General features: G+C 41.4%; 1 protein-coding gene across 1 annotated transcript in view; it reads right to left on the reverse strand.

Annotated features, from left to right (window-relative positions):
• The window catches only part of TRHDE (thyrotropin releasing hormone degrading enzyme), a 314,740-nt gene that overhangs the window by 35,999 nt on the left and 255,778 nt on the right, over positions 1–22,963 (reverse strand). The window contains exons 13-15 of the mRNA XM_077807737.1: positions 3,504–3,651; positions 817–914; positions 210–317 (exon numbers count right to left, since the gene is read on the reverse strand). Of these exons, the coding sequence (XP_077663863.1) occupies positions 210–317; positions 817–914; positions 3,504–3,651 (354 nt within the window). The remainder of the gene's footprint in view (positions 1–209; positions 318–816; positions 915–3,503; positions 3,652–22,963) is intronic.

Below are 22,963 nucleotides of genomic sequence, written 5' to 3' on the forward strand. Positions count from 1 at the left end.
CCACACAGGCTCCACTTGCCCCATCCACGAACTAAGAGATCTTTCCCACCCCTTCTAGCTCTGCAGCCTCACAATGATGCTTTAAATAACAGCTGGTGATTTCTGCTTCATTTTTTACCTGTATGCAAAAAGTGTGTATTAAAGAGACACGCTCAAACTATAATAGTTCTGAGTTGGGTGGAAGAGAGATGCATTTTTGTTCCACTTACCGGTTTCTATTGCTGGAAATCCAATCTGAGATTAACGTTGCAGCCTGTTGGTGACAGTGTTTATTACCAAAGCTGCAGGCCAACATGATGACTTCTCGACGCAATTCTCTGGGTTAGTCCAAAACACAAATAAAGACACTAATGAGGTCACATTAATAAATAAGTGTGTTGAAATTCTCAGAAGAAAATATTCTAACCTTCCCTATAAGGAGCTGTTAAAATTTAATTAAACAAAAACATTAATGATGTGGTCACTGTATATCTTTGAGTAACAACAAAGTACTATGTTGTTACAATTACAATTTTTAATTAAAGGCCATGGATCATTCACACAGCCCTACTAAATTCAATGGCCTCATGAGTTCAAATCCCAAAGTCTCCAATGGAGCCAGCACTTAAATTAAAGCTTCACAAGAACATGTCATTGTTCTCAAAATTCCAGGCAGAGGAAACTGATTCACAGCACCTAGCCCCCTCAAGTGAGGAGAAATGAAAGGAGGAAAAGGATAGAAAGGTATCTCATGATGCTGAAGTTCATATTAAGTATTGGGAAAGCACTTTACTACAACTATCTCCTGTGAAAATTAATAAAGAAATATAACAGTACTCATGTTGGTAGGCAGCTTGAACAAGTGATCTGTTTAAATTATTTGTTGGCCATCCAAGTTTGAGGTACATCGTTGCAACTTGTTTTAAAATATATTCCTGGAAGAAAAAAAAAGGTTAAATATATTTTCAGAGTTAAACTTTATTATTGATTTTTCAGTTCAAAGTTGAAATACTGTTGATGTTTTTAATAATGTCTTACTTTCAAAATGCTTTGATTTTGATCTGGTATTGCAATGCTTTTGTATGCAATCCCACTCTTTACTTCAATGGAAGATGAATCTACAAGAACAGCTACATGACTGGGTCTACTGGGCTAGCCAATTTAATGATAAAGAGTATAGCAGTTTATAAATTGTTTACTTTAATTGTATTTTTAACTCACAGTACAAAGGTGAAGAGTTACTGGAGCTAGGACAGGCTAATGCCTACTCTAGCTAAGCCAAACTTGACTTCACAATGAATGTTTGAATAATGGCCATCATTAAACATTTAAAGAGACACACTTAGCACATACGTAGTGAGATAACTGATAGCAATGATTAGGGCTCCGAGTCTGTCATGGAGGTCGCGGAAGTCACGGATTCTGTGACTTTCTGCAACCTCTGTGACTTCCCCAGGGGCCACTGTGGCTGACCCCAGGGTTGCCCAAGCAGTGGGCTCCAGGGCCAGCTACTCAGGTGGCCCCTGGGACAGCCACACCAGCTGCTGCTCTGGCAGCCCCCAGCAGCGTTCCCGGGACGGATGGTCAGAGTAGCCATGGTCCGCGGCCTCAGGCAGTGGTCCCCAGCTGCCCAGCCGGAGCAGCTGTGGTTGGCAGCCCCTGGCAGTGGTCACCAGGCAGTGGGCCAGAGCAGCTGCAGTCTGCGGCTCTGCAGCTAGTGCCGCTGGCCCTGGGCACACCTCCCCCAGCAGCAGCTCCCCAGTCCTCCTCAGCAGCACCCCCCATGTCCTCCTCCAGCAGTAGCCCCCCATGCTCCCCTAGAACCCCCTCCAAGATTTAATCACAGGTATTTTTAGTAAAAGTCATGGACAGGTCACGGGCCATGAATTTTTGTATATTGCCCATGACCTGTCCGGGACATTTACTAAAAACACCTGTGACCAAATCGTAGCCTTAGCTATGATCATCTTTACTTTCATAGCTACAGCGAAACCATTACACAGGTGCAGCCAACTGATCTAATAATACTGAGCAATGTGTGCTGCATATCAAGACTGGGTTATTTAATGACACTATTTCAATGTCCATTTAGCTGTTGCTGTATATAAATATCAAAGACAGCACAAGACATGTTTTATCTTACTCTCACATCTTGCACATTAGGCATCTTTACTTTCAGTTACAAGTTATGAAGTAGACTATTGTCACTGTACTCACAGCATAATTTTCTGCCACTGGAATTCACTGCTTTGAAAAAAAGAACTGAAATGAACTAACGCAAGAGAATATCCATTTTATTTTTATGGATGCATGTGCATATGTGTGTGATGACAGAACCAAAGGAGATGCACAGGATAGCTTTCTCAAGCATATAAGTTATTCTGTGACTATAATGAGTTTATATTTCTTCTGCCATCAACTCTGCTTTCAGATTTCAGGAAGAATCAGTAGTGGTAAAACACAACCCTGAAATTAATTTTACCATTTTTGTTTATTAAAATTGTATTCTCTTTATACAGTCATGTCTAAAAGTGAAACAGCAATGACTGTTTAATAATGATTTTTCAATTAAGGTAATGATAGACTAGGAAGACAAAAAGTGTAATTTTACATGAGAGCTGTCTGGTGTGGAGCTAGATCCAGATCATAGGCTCATGAAGAAACATTTCCAGTATTTCTTTATTAATCTGTAATATATTTCTTATATAAATTCTCCATGCCAGCATGTATCTGGGTGTATTTTAAAAATGTCTCCTTAAATATACCAGACTTTATGTAGTTTCTTCATTTCAACTGTACTATAAAATTATGCACACCTGGTTGGGCATTCAATTTATGCAGAGTACATAAAATTCACTGCCAGTACACAGGCGTAATCCAGGTTATAATTGTTAATAAATACGATTAAAGTCTGTGTCATAAAGAATGTTCCTTTTAACAAAAAAGCTTCAAGATTAAGCAACATTTTTTCAGGTAACATTTTAAAATGTTTCTCATGTCTATTTGGATTATCTACTGTTCGCTGCTATTGTTGTTCCCCTGGTCCCAAATATGACTGGGTTTTTGACTCAATTGTGATCTAACCCTTGTTAATTAAGGGAAATGCATTGACTTCACTATGCCTTTCAGGATGAAAATAATGACTAACAATATAGACTTCAACTGCATGCATCCTTCTAAATTCTGTGAACACATTTTCTATCCATGCTTATTTTGGGCCTCAATGAAAGTGTAGTCCAGTGGCTCCAGAGAACTATAAAATTTGGGGTATGATTGTTTTTTAACAAACAACTTATTTATCATAATATTTTATAGGAAGAACAGCTAAGTTTCCTTCTACTCATTATATATGCCTCAAATAGCCCGTATCACTGTTCAAATGCAAATGAACCTAGGTTTGACAATTGCTACATTTAAATACAAAATAATTAGAAAGAAAGTTACTATCCCGAGATCAGTTACAATAACTGACTGGGGACTAGTTCATCTCAGGACAATAGAAAAGAAGAGAATATATCTTTTACATTGAAAATGTTGTAGTTTTCAGTGCGGTCCAGCAATTTATCTAGAGGATAAAGAGCTCGGCTGGCAGCATGCCAAGGCAGAAAATCCTTCTCCTCGGAAAGGTATCTGATAATCTCCAGAGGAATATTCTGAGGCAAATAGCCAGCTCTGCACAGTCAAAGAAGTTCATGTTAATTATTATTTTCAGAGAAGGTACATGATGATGCAAAAATGAGGGTTTTTCATATGCAAATGAATGGCAGAAAAGCATGATAAATACATCACATTATAATGAAATGAAAGTCAGTGTTATTAAAAAAACCACCAACTCTTATGTGTTGAGTGTCTTTTTACTGGATGCCAATATCCCTAATTGAAATAGAACCCAGTGTCTATTAAAAAATACAAACAGTAAATTAGCTGAATATAGAAAGAAAGAAAGAAAGAAAGAAAGAAAGAAAGAAAGAAAGAAAGAAAGAAAGAAAGTATTTTATTGCTACAGTGTAGTCAGAATGCAGTCTAACCAAAGTCAACAACCCCAGGTATTTTGCTTCTCAGAAAATTTTGACAGGTCGTGGGTAACTGAGAAGAACTCATTGTGAAGGGACATGCTTTAGTTTCAAAATTCCTCCCCCAGCTCCAAAAGCAGCTTTGTCTGATGTCTATTGCAAACCATTTTTGGACAAGTTATATTGTTAAACTGAAGCAGCACTCAAAAGGATCACAGTTAGGTAACGATGTGTTAGCTCTTCTCATATAAACTCAATTTTTTCACTGGCTTACAAATCAATCAGTTAGAGATCTGTTTCATCCTTTCATTGGCATAAAGAGCCTCATCCAGTGAGTGAAATAGTTTCACAGAATTTCAAGATCATTGTTTAAAGTTACAGGTTTACACAAAGTGTAGTGGATATACAAACATTTAAAAGGTTTCAGAGTAGCAGCCGTGTTAGTCTGTATCCGCAAAAAGAAAAGGAGTACTTGTGGCACCTTGGAGCTGTAGCTCACAAAAGCTTATGCTCAAATAAATTTGTTAGTCTCTAAGGTGCCACAAGTACTCCTTTTCTTTTTGCAAACATTTAATAGTTTATTTTTAAAATTCTATACTGGAAACTTCAAGCTTCAGGATTTTGGTTCATTTTACCTTTTTGAACTGCTTTATTTCTTAACAATCTAAAATGCAATAGTAAAATTTAACTCTGTGGTGAAAACTTTCTAGCAACACATAGGCCTATTCTTCTCTTGATGTATGTGTTTAACTCCCACTGAAGTTCTATGCCTGCAGCAAGAAGAAATAGTGATTCTGTTTTCATTAAACTTTCAAGACTGGACTCATTCAACATAGGCGAGGGTTTGAAATATCTTCACAGTCCTTTGTTCCCTATATAGGATGAAAATGTTCCTTTTCATTTCCCTAATTGTCTGAAGAGAGACATACATACAGGCAAACAAAGATTAAGTGCTGTGTAGGGGACCATGGATACCAGGCTATGCAAAGACCTGGGGCTAGTCTGATCTCAGTTATACCAGTTTAAATCCAGAGTAAGTTCACTGAAATTTTTGTGCTAGGGTTGTATCTTTTGGCACAATCCTAAACAAAGGCCTGTTTCTGAACTACACCACCACACTTGTAGCCCAGGAGGCACTGTGCCCCAAAACTCACTTCATGACACAATTTCATCCCTGTTCTTCTTTTGCTCCGGGGAAGGAAGGACGTTACTGCAGACTTTGAAAGGATTTATCTTATTTCCCTACCAGAACCTGGTCAGCCATTCCCCATCCTGTTCCATGCCATCTTTGCCCACTTGGTGGCCATGGGAAGTATGCAGAGAGCTGAGGCAACATCTAAACTACAATCTTTGGTCAATGTGAGTTACACTGGCATAAAGCCGCTGCAGTTAGTATATCGCTTGCGTGCTTGCATACTTGGCCATTTGAGTTGGTGCTGCGCATGATCACCAGGATTGCTTATGTCAATTCACAGTGTGGTAGGTATCCTAGCATGCAACTTACTGTCGGACGGCACACTGACTTTTGGGAAATGTTGACAATATCCATGTCACATTATGGGGTGCAATCCAAACCAGTGAGTGGTTGTATCACCACCTGCCCCACAACCTTGGGCACTTCACAATGCTTTGCTATTGTAGCTCCCAACCAGGGCTGCTCACAAGTAGCTTACCAGCAGGCAGGTCAGACCCTGAGTGTCTGTGTATGTCACAGTTCTGACCCCAGCAGCCTGCCAGCAACACAACAGACACACTGGTTTCCACCAGCTTTAGTTACCACTTGTACGGTGAACCGAACACACTCCCAGTCCCGAATGTTCCCCAAAATGTGTCCTGCACTGTCCAGTCCTTTCCAGGACAGCTCAGTTTTAAAGTTATCACTGCCCCATTCAACAGTTTGCTATGTTAACTGGAGTTCCATTTAAACATAGCCCTGGATTAGTTTATTTAAAAAATAAAACAAACAAAAGAAGATAGGTGAACTCACGTATAAGAGATAAAGTTAGCAACGGTTACAAACAAATAAAATGAAAATGAATCTAAAAGACTAAAACAATCCAGCAAGTTCTGGTTCAAGGCTTTGTTTAAGATGGCCTCTCACCTACCATCTTCCAGCAAGATAGTGACTGACCCTTTCCTTGCTCAGGATCTCCCAGAGATTCAAAGGTGCAGGTGCCTTTGTCTTTTTAGGTGAAAAAGAGAGAGCTTGGGGTTTTCTGCTCCTTTCTTTTATAGTCCAAATCACCTCTGAAGTGGATTCTTCTGAAGATTACCCATCAAAGCAAAGATTATTCAGATGATGAGGAAGGTGACACGGAGTCTGGTGAGGAAGGAGGCTCCATGCTCTTTCTCCCCCACCTCTGTTTGCTGAAATACAAATTTGCTGTCTCCTGCCACCTGCTCCCCCTGCTGTCTTGCTGGCCCTGTTTACTACTTATATGTAAACTGAGGTTAACACACATTCCTTTTTTTTAGGATAGACCTGTTTTACAACCTTTGCCAGTGTGGTTTTGAACATATGCTAATAATCATACAGGGGGATATCATAACTTTATATATAATGCTGCTATGTACATTTCACAATGACATTATTGAACAGTGAGATATTAGTTTTCAAATGATACCAAAGCATATTTTCTACAAAGATTATTACAATAGTGTATAGAGTGGGCATAGAGGGGTGCTTCCAGTCACAGCATGGTGGAGAAGTTGTGCAAGGGTGACTATGAGCAAGGAGTCAAGGTCCCATCCAACAACTGTCTCCGTCCCTTAATGCCATCAATATCCCATAATTTCTGAGATGTTTAAAAAAAAATCCCACAAACCCATGTGGCACTTCTCACTGTCCACAATCTCTGTTTGAAGCATGGAGTCTGCACAGTTCTGCACTGCTGTCATGAGCGTTGCAAACACCAGATGATACATCCTCCAGTATTTGCAGAGCCACAGGAAGAACTGCAGCAACGGAGGATATGATGCTTTTGTGGCAGACGGATCACTGTGGAACACAGTGAAAAGCAATTTAGCATTGTTGGTGGCATTCATGGAGCAGTTATAGACAGTGGAGCACAGATTACGGGTGTGATAAACAAGAACTGACTTGTGGGATCCCATCGTAATACAGGTTAGGGATGACAACCGGTGGCTGCAGAACTTTCGGGTGTGAAAGGCCATGTTCCTGAATCTGTGTGCTGTGCTCATTCCAGCCATCCAGTGCAGGGACACCAGAATGAGGCTGGACTGATAGCTGAGAAGTGAATGGTGGTCGCTCTGTGGAAGCGTGCAACACCAGATTGCTATTGGTCAGTGGGCAATCATTTTGGAATTGAAAAATCCCCATTGGGGGCCATTGTCATGCAAATGTGCAGGGCTATTAATCATCAACTGCTAAGCAGGACTGTGACTCTAGGCAAAGTGCAGGACAGATTTGCAGCAATGGGGTTCCCAATCTGCAGTGAGGTCATAGATGATGGCATACATCCCTATTTTAGCACCAGACCACCTTTCCATGGTGAACAGTAGAACTTCAGAGTTATGAAGACCACGGCAATGGAGGCTGTTCATAACTCTGAAACGTTCGTAACTCAGAACAAAACGTTATGGTGGTTCTTTCAAAAGTTTACAACTGAACATTGACTTAATACAGCTTTGAAACTTCACTATGCTGAAGAAAAATGCTGCCTTCCCTTTACTTTCTTAGTAGTTTACGTTTAACAGTACTGTATTGTATTTGCTTCTTCTTCTTCTTCTTTTTTTTTTTTGTCTCTGCTGCCTGATTGTGTACTTCTGGTTCCAAATGAGGTGTGTGGTTGACTGGTCAGTTCGTAATTCTGGTGTTCATAACTCTGAGGTTTTACTGTACATTAACGGAAAGGGCTAATTTTCTATGGTTACACATGTGTTGGTGAATCATTGTGGATCATCACTGACATCAGTGTTGGTTGGTCAAGAAAGGTGCAGAACATCTGCATCTTTAAGAAGACAGGACTGTTCAGAAAGATGCAAGCAGGGAAGTTCTTTCCTGACCAACAGATTACCACTGGCACTAGGGAAATCCCAACAGTGATCCTGGGGGACCCAGTCTACCCTTTGCTCATATGGCTCATGAAGCCGTACATCGACCACCTTGACAGCGCCAAGGGAAGATTCACCTATCAGCTGAGCAGGTGCAGAATGACAGTTGAATGTGCTTTTGGTAGACTGATGGGATGTTGGCAGTGTTCAATCATGAGATTGGATCTCAGTGAGAAAAATAAATTGTTATAGCTGCCTGTTGTGTCCTGCATAATACCTGTGAGGCAAAGGGGAAAAGTCGCCACTGGGATGGAGGGTAGAGGTGGAGCGGCTGTTTGCTGAGATGGAACGGCTGGACAACAGGGCTATTAAAAGAGCTCAATGCAGAGCTATGCAGCTAATGGAGGCATTGAAAGAGCACGTTAATAGTCAGCCCCAGAAATGCAGTGTGATGGACTGTGCTTTACCTGGCTCTGAAGTTTGGGGGCTACTAGGAATTGTGTGGTACTTGGTGTACATTTATGAATATATCACTGTTAATGCACCTATTAATTTTGTGGTGGTTGCTGTGCATTTATAATTATTACGCAATATCTCCGATCCTACATGTTCTGTTTCCCTCTGCAACAAGTAGTGGGTGCTTTCAGTAGCAGTAGGCACTCTGCAGGGTATGTTGTGAAGTAATAAAGATGAATTATTTAGAAAAAATAATTTTTTGTTTCATACCATAATCAGTGCAAAAAACCCAGTGTGCAATAAAAAATTCAATAAAAACTTCTGAAATAAATTAGAACAGAACAGAACTTAAGAAGGGGGAAAGACCATTCAGGTCCATTTCAGTTCATTTTGGCTATGCATACACCTCGGGACGCTTGTAGGACAGTGTATGTGAATCTATATTTCTCTTTACTGTTCCCCAGTGTGAAGTGTGGTGCATTGAGGGGTGTAGAGAGATACTAAAATGGAGTTCTCCACTGGCTGCAAAGGAAGCTGGGCCCATGATTGTTGAACCTGTAGGTCAACAAGGGTCTGTAGCATTTGTGTTTGGGGCCGGAGAAGCCCCGTTATGTCCTGATGCATCTCCCTCTCTGAGTCCTGCGCCTTTCTTCTGTCCATTCTTCCCCTCTCGATACTGTCTGCAACATTCACCTTCCAGGACCTCTGTTCACTGTCCGATGCAGCACTGGCTTGCAGGATCTCACTGAACACACTCTCCCTTGTCCTCTTCTTTCTCCTCTTTCTCAGACAGGCACTCCATGGGGGACCTCTCAAGGTAGCAAGAGCAGCAGTTACAGATAAAACAAAAAGAGGTGTCACTGTATGTGTAGTCACAAGGGATAGTGAAAGTTAAGTTTCAGAACTCCTTTCCTTTGCTCCCCAAAGCTTTTAAACAAGACATGGACACTTCAGCTTTGGAGTCCCTCTGCGCAGCACCATTCTCCACCCCAGCATAGTGAGTATGGTGCAGCAGGGGTTGGGAGTGGGAAATGAGGACGGACTTGTTCAGCTGCATGAAACAATAAAATGTCGTCCCTCCCTGCCTCTATTTCCATAGGGATGAATGCAGGACAATGGGCAATCAATACGGGCACAATTTTCCACAGGTGGTGGTGACTTTAGCTGATATCTTGCTCCTGAGGGTAACAATGGTACAAGAGAGCGAAGCTACTGCCAGTGTCCCAAAGCCACCTGGCCTGTATGTCACTAGCCTGTTTACTGCAATGGTGCTTGCCAAAGTCATCGCAGAGTGGTGTGGGAAAGTGTCCTGCCATGGAGGAAGAAATAAGGCTGCTATCCTTCGAAACCTTCAGGTGAAGATGGCAAAACAATCCCAGTTCCCTCAGCCTCTCCTCATAAGTCCTCAGTTCATGGAGGTGGAGCTACTATGTACCCATAACGGGGCGCTTAAATCCCTGAAAGACAAATTTGAGTGTAGATAAATGCATAACTAGGTTGACACAAGGCAACTTGGTTGACACAAGGCAACTTAAGTTGACCTAACTTTGCAGTGTAGATCAGGCCTGAGGCTGTGCTCTGTGCCAGGACCCAAGATCAGGGAAGCTCTTGCACAGCCAAGAAAGACAAAGGAACAATTTAGCTCAATTAATTACTCTGGATTTGCAAAGTGGGATTAGAGTGTGGCCCCTGTAGTGGAGTGTGGACAGAGAAGCAGAGTTATCTGAGTGACCGGGTCAAGATTTGCATGTCTGTAGAGCCAGAGAAAGTAAACTAAGTTGAAACTGCATCATTTTTATGTAATTTTCTTATTCCAGAAGCCACAGAATATTATCCAAGTGTTGTGTTCTAGGTTCTAATGCTTTGTAAAAATGGGTAACTATAATTAATGAGACTATGAGCACATTGGATTGACTGCAAAGTTAAAAATCTTGGAGATGGTGTTAGCGAAGAAGTAAAGTTAGTTTGGAGTTGTATGTGTGTAATTGGTTCCTAATGGGGTTTGTGATTATTGTTACTGATTATTGATTATTGTTGATTGACATAAGGAAAAAGCATGGAGCAGGAAACAAGAAGATAGACTGTAGAAAAGCATGTTGCTTAAGAAACAAACAGATGTATCCGTATTGTAGTAGGCTCTGTGGTACATTTAAAATCTTGCTTCTGAAATTCAGTTTCTCTGAGCTAGTCACCAAAGGGAAATCTTGGCTGCAAAAGAGAAAGATGTGAGTGATTTCTATGATTCTTCATGTAGAAAATAAGTATGCGGACAAGATCCAGAGAAATCCACTATTTATTAACTTTTTGCCCTCTCTATTGTTTTCAGTGTGGCAATTTCTAGATGACGATACTTATCCTCTTTAATAACATGAGACAGTCTCTCTTATCACCTCTGTGCAGACAACTTCCAAATCCACCTGTCCACCCATGATATCTACAGTTGGGTTCCCCTCTCTTTTTCCTCCCAAATCTCCTCATGGGTACCTCACCTCTAACTTAAACTGAATTTCTTACCTTTCCTCCTGAACCCTCTCCTCCTTCATCCCTCCTGAGACTCCTCCCCATCATTCAGACTTGAAACCTTAGGGTTATCATTGGTTCTTTTATTTCTTTCTCACTTACACATCCAGACACATCAAATCTTGTTGCTTCGCCTCCTATAATATTTCTAAAATTCACCCCCTCCTCTTGATTCCCACTACCAAACCCCAAGTCCATCCCATAGCTCTCTCACTTGCATAATTATAAATTCTTCCTTGCCAGGTTACCTGACTCTCCCCTCATCAATCTATCCAATATTCAGAAGCTAAAATACTCTTCCTTTCTCACCTCTTTGAGCACCATGCCACAGTCCCCTAAAGTCTCTTCACTGGCTCCCTGTGCCTTACCACATAAAGTCAGTCTCTTTGCTCTCACTCTGTCCTCACCCTCTGTGCATTTCTGCCTCTGCCACTAACCCATCTCTCAGTGCTCCCGACTTCACTCCCTGTGCTCTGCCCACTCTTCTGGTTTTGTTATTTTATTCTATATTTGTCTAACGATACCCAGTTCTTGCACCTTACCTCACTTGAATATTATCATATGCTGTAAGCAGTACCTGGAATTCAATGTAACCATTCATGGAATGAAGACACCATCCAAAGATGAGTAAGGATGGCAGAATTGGGATCTTCTAATGAGACTTCTTAAAAATCTCTTTAAATCACCAAGCAAAGTTATGGAGCTATAGAAATGTTTCATAATACTAATTATAATAATCAGAGAAGTGGCAGCAGCAGGAACCTTTCTATCAAAGGGAAGCCATGGAATATAATTGTCAGCCAGCTATGAAAGGAAAATACAATTCACAGAGACTGTAGGAATTATGGAAACTAACATATTTTGAGGCTCTGAAGACTGTTCCTGTCATGTTTCTTACTGCTCCATCCCCTCTGACTTGCTGAAGAAGATAATGATCTCTTCATAGATTTTTCATCACTATCTCTTCTTCATTCACTCATTTTCTTGCCTTCTTCCATGCTGCCCGACAAGCTTCTGACTCCCTCCTTTTCCTCTCAGTTATCTGTGACAGATACTCATTTTTCTTCATTCAAATTACTCCTTAAAATATGCTTTTGCCCATAGAGCCCACATGTGCTAACCTCTTACAGGAAAACTGTGAAAACAATGAAATTCAACCAGTGTGGGGAAGGCCAATGACAGAACCATAATTTTTTTCTTCAGGTCTTTTCGGAGCCAACCGTATTGCTGGCCTTCAATGTAAACAACAACAAAAAATATCAGATCACTGCCTGTCTGAGTTGAACAAGCACAGGCTAGGACTCAAAGACAAGGATCTTTTCCTAGATTTTTTCAGCTGGACCATTTCAGAGGCCAATGGAAATACTGCCTCTCTCTTGGAGAATAACTAGAAATTGTTTCTTTTGAGAAGGGATAAGGCATGAGAATACAACAGAAATGCTCTGTGACTTTTCCACTGTATAGCTTGTTCCAATTAACTAGACTCCAACACAAAAGCAGCAGCCTGAAAATATTAGCAACTAACCGGCTACAGCAAAACACTTCTGCAGAAAGATCTGACATACAGTTAGTATGCATGAAAAATATTCTAACCAACCACTGCTGATTCCCAGATGGAGGTTGAACTCAAATTGAAGCTCAATTTGAGTGCTTTTGGAGTGCAATTCAATTAGTCCACAACACTTTATCTGTGTAACTATCTATCTTAGTGCATTTGAAGCCATGGTGCACTTCTTTTTATGAGCAGTGTCATGGGAGAGTGCTCTAATTTTCACCTTGTCCTACTGCATATTTACAAAAAATCTACATTTACAGAATTATTTAAATTTTTCAAATACAATATACTGTACATGTACCTTCACTGTAGATCGTGAAAAGTGGGGGTCACCACAAAACTTTTGGTATCTTGGCAAAATGCACCCTGAGGTAAGCATCTTTTCTTTGGCATCGCAAATCCCGTAGGAAGAGCAGAACCCAAGCATGTTATTTTTGAGATGCATAATGAAGGAATGGTCAGGCAATTCAACATGCTTACTTTACTACATCCATTTACTACTTTAACTAGGCACCCTACGTGCTCTATTGCAAAAGCAACAATTTGACCAAAAGGGCCGTACTTGGGCCCCTCAATTGCTTTAGCCACTTCCTATATGAATGGTCTTGCTTGTCTGTTTAAAGGAGAATCATTGTCAGCCATTCTGCAGTCCCTGCTATTAGAGGAAGTCTTGGGCAAACAGATAGATTTTCCCTTGTGTTGTAAGTATGGCAAAATTTGGGCTCATCCTTAAGTCCTGTGTTGGTGAGCTCTGTCACTGAAGGCTTGCTAGAACTAAGTGGGGAGCAAGTGTGGAGTGCCAGTATGATGTGCTCTTGTCCATCCCTTTAGCTATTAGGTGAACTTGCCGCAGGTTGGACCAGCAGGATTTTCGTGACCAGTACAACTGCAGTTGTCTAGACTAGTGGTGAAAAAGGCATGGATGACTGGGCTAAGTCTGCATCTGTTAGGAAAGGGCAGAATACACTGACTAGTTGACGATGGGGAAAGATGTTTGGGTGTCTTGGATTAGCCCCAGGCCAAAAGATCAAGCCAGGTGCATTGCTTCTGAAAGACTTTTCAGTAAGAAGGCTCATCACATAACAATATTGTGAATACTAGCTCTTAAATAAGGCACTCTCCTGCCAACATGGGAGAAATTGATATGTGTGTTACAGCGACCAAGGCAAGTGGTGATGAATAAGAAAAGAATATTAACATGGTAATTAAATATCCTTCACAAAGAATTCCCACTAAAATTCAATGCATATCAAAATTAATCTTTAAATTACTAAATATGTAATCTTTAAATTACTTGAGCTTTTGATCAGTCAGATAAATAAATCAGATCTAGATTATGCTACAAAGCCTCACTGTGTTATTCTGACCTTGGTGTCTTCTTTATACTGAGCCATTGAACTCATGGACAGATCCCAGCACATTCATTTTCCCCTTAGGGACAAAGTACCAAATGGTAGTGTAATTGCCAAGGGAAAATTATTACTCCATGCTGAATTATTTCCATCATAAATCCAGGACCAGTCAAATAGACTCTGTCACAAAAACGACAGGGTTGCTGTACAGTGATGAGAGTCCCACATACAAATCTACCATAAATCCATAAGCCCTACCACCTACCAAAGTCATTTTGAATTTTGCATTTAAATCAAAATTAGGAAACCCAAGCTGGCAGCAAACTGGCTGGCACTGTTGAAACAATGGAAATTAGGTGATTTACATGATATTAGTTTAAAACCTATCCCATGTCATCTGTTTCATGTGAAATGTAAAGAATGTGACTAGCTTTCTGTTTGGATAATTTTGTTGGTACCACAGATTCTTTCTGCCTGCAGTTCAGCTTTTGTGTATACCCTGGTATATAAGAAATTAGACAATATTCACCTGTCTATTAAAAGATAACTTAAAACAGGTCTGAAATCTTATTCATTGACCCTCATTTAGGGAAAAATGTGCACAATGCAACACTTATTTTTATATCGTATTTTACTTTGTTTAATCCCAACTTTTCCTTCCTTGTTCCAGGAAGACGATCAGCTGCTCTTGCTGCTCTCATCACAAAAGTATTTGCCTGCAGTTTCCTACAGCGGATTTTCACGGCAGCAATAGTGGTGAGGTAGCAACAATACTGGTGAGGTAGTAGCAGACATCTTGAATACTGAAGAGAAGAAGGATCTTTGGCAGCAAGGAGACATGTGGAGCCAGGAGATAAACTCCCAAAGATCACTACAGTCACCCCTGACTCCTGCAAGCCTGAGATGCCAAAGACAAGAACATTAGGCCCAAGAGATCCACAGTCAGGGAAAGATGACTGGAATAGGTATGGGTAACTCCTAAAGCATATGGGCTGCCAAAGTCAGGTCTTACTTCAAGAGAGCCAAGAATAAGACAAGAATCAAAGGCTGACCATCCTAGTCCTCCACCTCCCATTGTGGACTGACTTTGGTTTTCTTGTCTAAACTGACTTTTCTGACTTGTCTAAACTATGCATTAGTCCACGCTAGAGTGGTGTAAATTCTAGCGTGCGCTAGCGTGTCCTGAGCTAACTGGCCCATATAGACCCTACTGGCATGCACTAAAAGTTCCCTAGTGCATGTTAATCCCTGTTTCAAACAGCACTATGTTAATGTGCACTAGGGAACTTGTAGAGCATGCCAGAAGGGTCCGCATGGGCCAGTTAGTGCACGATATGGTAATGTGCACTAGAATTTATCCCCCTCTGATGTGGGCTAATGCACCATGGAGACAAGCCCTTAGGAGATAATGCTGCTTGCCTGACCCCATCCAACTCAATTGAGTCAGGTCAGTTTACAACAGCTGTGGATTTGCTCCTATGTGATTTGAATACCACAATGTTGATCATCTCTTTGAGTAATATAACACTACTATTTGACTTGTAAGTCAACTTTAATTGCTAAATGTATACAACACTAAATATCCATAGTATCAAATAAATAAGACAGGCTTGTAATACAATGGCTTTGAGTCAGGCCTTCCTATTATTATGATTTTTTACTTCCAAAATAGTTGAGGACTCTTCAAGTGACGTTCAGTTCCACATGAGGACATTTGAAGTATCCTACACAGAACAGTTCCAATTGAATGCAGTTAGCAGGGAATATCATGGGCTTTAAATGATCTTGCCCAGCTTTAGAACTGGCACATAATCAAAAACTGGTGTTAATTTGAATTAATCATTGACCTTTGTTGCAAAATAAATAAATAAACTTCATACTAACTGCGCCTGTTTTCTTCCCTCCCCTTCCCTTCCTCAAAAAAAAGATCAAAAGGAATCTTGTGCTTCTTTCTGCTGACAGCTAAGACTATATGATAAACTATATAATACCATATTTTTCATTATCAGGAAACCCTAATCTTTGAAAAATACGTTACACTTTAATTAACTGAAGAAACACAAACGTGAATGCATTTCAAGGACTAAAGGAGATCAATTTCAAATGGCCTGATTATCTGAAGTGCTCTTTATTCTCTTCAAAGGTGAATTTTTGGAAGTAGGGTGGAGCAACCCTTTCCTCTTATCTAGTCAATGCTCCAGTGTGGTCCCACAAGACTGGATATGTCGACACAGCATTTTGGAGTGAGACTCCCAGCTCGGGTCAACAGTCTTTGGTTAGCAGTGGTTTGACGTTGCAGCCTGGGCTGTAGCTTTGGCTCTGAAGCCCACCTCCTGCCCTAGGCTTCAGAGTCCAAGCTCTAGCCCAAGCCATAACTTCAAAGCACTGTCTATACAACTATGGGGTGAAGAATAGCTCAGTGGTTTGAGCATTGGCCTGCTAACCCCAGGGTTGTGAGCTCAATCCTTGAGGGGGGCTATTTAGGGATCTGGGGTAAAAATTGGGGATTGGTACTGCTTTGAGCAGGGGGTTAGACTAGATGACCTCTTGAGGTCCCTTTCAACCCTGATATTCTATGATTTTTAGAGTACTAGCATGAGCCCCGATAGCCCAAGTCTGTCAGCCCGGGATGGGAGGCTAGCTTCAAAATGCTGTGCAGACATACCCAGTGTGCTGAAGTAAATTCAAAATTACTTAGGATGCATATTTTTAGCATGCTCAGTGTTTCATTGTCTATTCTCTCTCCTTTTCTGATGTATACAATTTACATAAAAGAAAGAAAAGATTTGAGTAGGCCAGAGGCAAACATGGGTTTAAAAATGAAGGACCTTCCTAATGAGGGACAGTTGATTTATGTCAACACACAATATATGGGCATGATCCTGCAAATATACATGTAAGTGGAGTTACCCATGTGTGGGAATGTCTACAGGATTGGACCCCACATCTGAAAACCAAACTTCTATTTATATACATATATGGCCCTGTGACAGGGCACTCTATTCACTGCTAGGATGGCACCTCCTCTGGGCTGCTTTGGGGATTAGCTTCGCAAGGTCGATGCCCCTTCCCGCAGTTGCCCTCCATCTCTCTGCCTCTCAGTCTGCAGCCCCTCTCTCGCTCCATGAGCTGCTGCTGCCAATTTCCTGTGTTTATAAGTCCAGCTCCTGGTCGTTCCTTCTCAACTGGGCTCCTTTACTCAGTCCAGGGATTACTAAACCACCTGATTCCCCTCAGCTCTGGCCTGTTAGGTTAATTAGCTTCCTTCTCAATCTACATTAACCTTTCAGGATAAGAGTGGAGTGAACATAGCCCCCTATCAGTATAATATCGGATGCCCTCACAAACTTTCTGAATATATTCTCTCAACACACTGGGGTTTTGTAAAGTACTGTTATCCCCATTTTACAGATAAAACACTAAAACATGGAGAACTTCAGTGACTTGCCCAAGGTCACATGGAAAGTCTGTGACAGAGACAGACTATCCATATAGGTGGATACCATAGCATTGTTTGTGAATGATCAAAGCAAAGCAACACTAGCAAATCTGGATGTGGTAGTTGAAATTTGGAGAGGTTTTGAAATATATTAATTGGCTAGAGGAGAATTTCTACCACTGTTAAAGACTTGAAAATCTACTAATTTCTAGCCCACAAACTGAATCTAGATTTCCTGAGTCTCTGTCCAGTGCCTTAACTACAAGACCATTTTTCTTCTCCCTTAAACTTGTGGATTCTACAAGCCAGGTAGAAACAAGCCAAACACAACTTTCACTCAAAATACTTGACTTTAATTTAAAGCCAGCAAAGTGATCTAGCTGTTCTATTTCAGGTGAGCTACAGTGAAATCCTGACCCACGTTTCTAAAAAGTGCACTAAATAAATCCACAAATGCAAACCCCAAAATCTGAAAGTATAATTTGCACTTGCAGTTCAATAGTTCAGAGTGCATGTTCTGCCATATGGATCAAAAATATATAATTTAAAAAGATTGCTCGAACACATCAGACAACAGTCATCATATACACAAATTAGAGGAGCAGTGGGTCTGGGATGAGAAAGGAGCTATGGGGCCTCCCCTGCTCCCCTTGCTTCACTTCAAACACCAGGCTGAGCGTTCTCTATTGACTCAAGCATAATTCTGCTGCACTCTTGTTCATGTTTGTGAGGCAAATGCAATGGATGGTTCCTCTCTCCAGCCATCACATGGGAGTTCATAGCTCCTGCACTGTTATGTGGATGCATCCATCACAAGCCAAGGCCAGCTTGGACCCTCATGTGTCAAAACTATAGCTAACAAAAAAATTCTGCTTCCTTGAAACCATAATTACATTTTCTATAAATCACATTTAAGATAGCTCACTGGATGAAATTATTCTTGCCATAATGACTCACTAGTCCAAGGAATACGTGAGGCATCACTACTTTTTGTGGGGATGGTGGATAACAGCATCATCCACTTTTACAAGAAATATGTACACTTGATCAAGATCAATCCAGTGCACTATGTATTCTAGAGAGCACTGAAAGAATTCACAATTACTCTTTTGGGCATTGTTTCCTAGTTGTTGATGAATCTTATCCAAATTCCTTACATATTATCAGTAATTTATTGGATTGACTAGGATGCTCTCCAAGTAGCACTGTTTCCCTAGACTATGTTGTAAATTTGTTTCATTGCCCTTTGGCAAGTAACAAGAGGAGACGCAATGCCGACATGTAAGCCACATCTGCCTTTGAGGAGAACAGATGTGCTCATGAGACAGAGAAGGAACAGAGGAGGAAAGAAAGGGCACAACAGTCCAGTCAACAACTATGTCTCCTCCAAGATTACACCTGTCAGTTCTATGGGAAAATCTTCAGGGCACGAACTAGGCTCCTCAACACTTAAAAACCCACCAGTGAACCCCCTTGGCTGAAGAAGAAGATTACAGCAGAATGGACTTTTTAAGTGTGTTTATTATTAGGAACTATTTTGACTCTTGCATGAGCATATGCAAATATGAACTGAAATGCTTGTCTCCAGCCAGGGTGAAGAGCAAGGCTTTGCTATGTGGTACAGCATACTGATTGGCATGCAAAAAGGAACTCAGTTACATTAAAATATCCATGGGTCTGCACCTTCCCATCCTTATTAACAAGGGACAGAACTCAGACAAAACTTATGTGAAAGGGTGAACCTGTAGGAAGCCACATTAGAGTCAGCAGTTGTAGTATTAGATGAACAAAATGTGCATGACACAGTACAGTAGTCCTACTTGCCATATATGCAGAAATAATTTGGATGTGGGCCAGCATTTATTAAAATAATAGATAATATCTATTACCATCAATCACCTGTGGTCGACACTATCAGACTAGGATAAACTCCCTTTGCACTTGTTAAGGAAGCTATTGAGCAGCACTATTGTTTGCCTTAATATTGAAACAATTAGCGACTACAGTTAGGAGCAATAATGAGGTTTGAATACACAGTGCACATTTAGGTGGGTACTACACCATTGTTTGTGAATGAGCAAAGCAAAGCACCATCAGCAAACCTGGATATGATAGTTAAAATTTGGAGAGGTTTTGACATATATTAATTGGGCTAGAGGAGAATCTCTACCACGGTCACCGACTTGAAAACCTACTAATTTCTAGCCCTGGAATTTTAAGTGGGTCCTTACAGAACTGACTTATTTGGGCATTAGGTTGAGCAGGGCTGTAAGTAGCATAATTAAGGATAATCTGAATTCAATTACCTTTGAATATGTTGGAAGACTTTAGATGCTGGAATAAATTAAATCTTAATCTCTGGGGAAGGATTAGTGTGATAAGATGAGTACAACTCCATAGTTTAATTGTCACGCAGATGCTTCAGGGAAATATTTTTCCAAAACAAGGAGAACAGATTTGGATTTTATATGGAGGAGTGTAAACCAAAGGTTAAAAGATAAATTACAGCGATATTCACAGCTCAGAGTTGAGAAAAAGGCTCCAGTAGGTGCTCCAGGACTCAATGTGCTGAAAGGAGCCAAATGAGTGCTGCTGATGTTCAGCATCTCCGTTTAGGTACTTAACTTTAGGGCCCCATGTTTGCAAATGTTGATTTATGAATTGGCAAAGGCCACAGAAAGACTCCATATCAGAGCTCGGATTAGTGCTTTGTTCTCAGTTTCTTGCGAAGGCCTGGTCTAAACTACAGAATTACTTTTGTATAATTACATTACTCAGGGGTGCAAATAATCCACACACCTGAGTGACGTAGTTATATTGACCTAAGTGCTGGGGTAGAGAGCGCTATGTCGGTGGCAGAGATTCTCCTGCCGACATAGCTACTGCCTGTCGGGGAGGTGAATTACTGTAACTAAGCCACGGGAGAAGTTTAAAGCGGAGAGTGTCTTCATTAAAGCGTTACAGTGGCACAGCTCCACTCTTTGCATCCAGAAATCAAGTTAGCTGCTCAGCAGAGGAGCAGGTTCAGCCTCAGGCAGCTGACTGTAGGGAGCTTATGATGGACTGGGTAGCATTGCTCCCATATAGGTGAACTCACCTGGGGTCTTCTCAAAAAGTCAAGGCTCCCAGAGCTATGCTTTTTCTGGACTTTGAAGGACAAAAGCGGACAGACAGTAGCTGTGAGGAGAATGTGATTTTTAGGGAATAAATGAGATGCTTTCAACCCTAAGCAGTCCATTTTCAGCTATTTACATCTCCAAAGTTATGTTCACAAGGAAAAGCACTAGAAAATTATTTTTCTTAAAAATAAATGAAAGCCAAGTTTTACCTTCACACTGCTAGTTCCATGCTGTGACACTGGCTGACCAGGTCATGCTGGAGTATATTCAAATCCATTCACTTGTGTAGATCAAAGTAACGGTTAGATGTAGAAGTGTGTATTCAGATGTTTAAACTTCATAAAACGAATGGGCTGTTACATGCATTGTTTTCACTTATCTGTTCCTGTCATATTGTAATAGCAAACGGTCACATGGTAAATAGCCCTGTAACTAAATAACTCATCAGTCACAAAAGGAGGCTTGGGGATTGCTAATGAAGGAGTTCATCAGAAAAGATGCTAATTCTAAAGCATATAGCCATTGTGGTAATGACCTGAGGTCAGAGACTCAAAATGCATTCCTCACTCCCACCAAAGGAAAACCCCTGTACGTACATTGTCAGCTTGGTGTCTGTGTGAAGAGACTATAAATATGAATTCGAAGAAAAATCCTTTATCTCTGGACTGTTTGGAATCTAACAGGGCAGAATAACTGAATGAGAAGATGGAATCCCCAGAGTTAGTCTGGGTAGCCCTAAAAGACTTTCAAGAAACTGGCAGTTTATTACATCATTACCACCATTTAAAGTTACAAACTGTGATTCATCTGTTATAAAATTTTACTTGTGTTAACCTCTCAATAACTCCCATTCTTTTTTATTTAGTTAATAAATCTTTAGTTAGTTTACAGTAGAATTGGCTGCCAGCGTTGCCTTTGGTGTAAGATCTGGAGTACCAGTTGATCTGGGTAAGTGGCTGGTCCCTTGGGACTGGGAGCAACCTGATGTGATGTGATTTTTGGTTTAAATGACCATTATAACGAAGTCCAGTTTGTCTGGGTGGCAAGATAGGCTGGAGAGTCTAAGGCAGGGGTGGGCAAACTTATCCAACCCCCCTGCTCCCCGCCCCCTTACCATGCTGCTCAGAGCGGCAGGAGCTTGCAGCCACACCACCGCACTCCCCGGCAGGAACGGCAGGCCAGAGCGCTGCTGGCACAGCAAGCTGAGGCTGCGGGGAAGGGGGACAACAGGGGAGTGGGGGGGACAGCCTCCCCGGCCGGGAGTTCAAGGGCCAAGTAGGACAGTCCTGCGGGCCGGATGTGGCCCCTGGGCCATAGTTTGCCCACCTCTGGTCTAAGGGGACTATCTGTGCCTCCTTGGTAAGACTGCTATAGTGATCCAGGAATTCACATTTGTTACTGGGTTGGTGAAATCTAATTATAGAACACACCCCCAGTTTGGGGTGCCTGCCCTGGTTTTCTGACAGTTTGCCCTGAGGTAGGAACTCTCAGTTGTGTGATCTATTCCGGACAGCATGACACCTGTAACAGCATCTAATTACCCTTCTAGGTTGGTAAAAGGAGACTCTGGGTCCAATATTACCTTATCCTATGACTGTACTTGGGGAATACACCTCTGAGATAAAGGCAGCAGCTATCAAACACCTGCAGCTGGCACATGTCAGCTGACTCGGACTCACGGGGCCCGAGCTACAGGGCTGTTTAATGGCAGTGTAGATGTTTGGGCTGGGGCTGCAGGACCCCATGAGAGGGGAGGGTCCTAGAGCCCAAACATCTATATCACAATTAACTTGAGCCCCATGAACCTGAGTCAGCTGACATGGACAAGCTGCGGGTGTTTAATTGCAGTGCAGACATACCCAGGAAATGGTGTCAGGGTGGCAATTTGTGGTCAGAGAGAAAATCGGGGCCATGCACTCTATCCGGGGCAGAATAACAATTGCCCACAACTACCGTCAGGGTTCTCTCAAAATAGGAATGTAGCAAAGAAATTCATCACCACCAAGACCTACAAGCTAATCCACCAAAACTTCTGATCAGTGGTATCAAATGATGCTGAATAATCTAAAAGAATTGGTATGAATATTTTATCTTTGCCCTTTGCTAGCAATCACCAATAAATGTAACCAGCCCAGATTCTACCCCATTGCTGGGCCTATGATCCAATGGACCAGCATCAAGAAAATCTGAATATTCAAGAAACTAACGAGTTGCCTCCCCACAACCTTCTCAATGACATTGCCCCAAAATAGGAGACTGGATACCAGTCAATAACACAGATTGTCAGAATCAAGAGTTGGTTTCCTGAACAATTGACATGCAAACCAGGATCCAATCACCTTGACATTTTGTGCTGACTAAAGCACAGGCAAGATCAAAGGAACCTTGGAAATATGCTACATTTCCAGAAAGGAAATCAGTTAAATAACTCCAGAGCTGGAAGGAGAATGTTAACAAATGCTGGGGCAATATCTATTGTATGGGAGACTAAGACTATTCCACTTCCCCACACTTAG

Source organism: Eretmochelys imbricata, chromosome 1 (assembly GCF_965152235.1).
Source record: "Eretmochelys imbricata isolate rEreImb1 chromosome 1, rEreImb1.hap1, whole genome shotgun sequence".
Classification (NCBI taxonomy): Eukaryota; Metazoa; Chordata; order Testudines; family Cheloniidae; genus Eretmochelys; species Eretmochelys imbricata.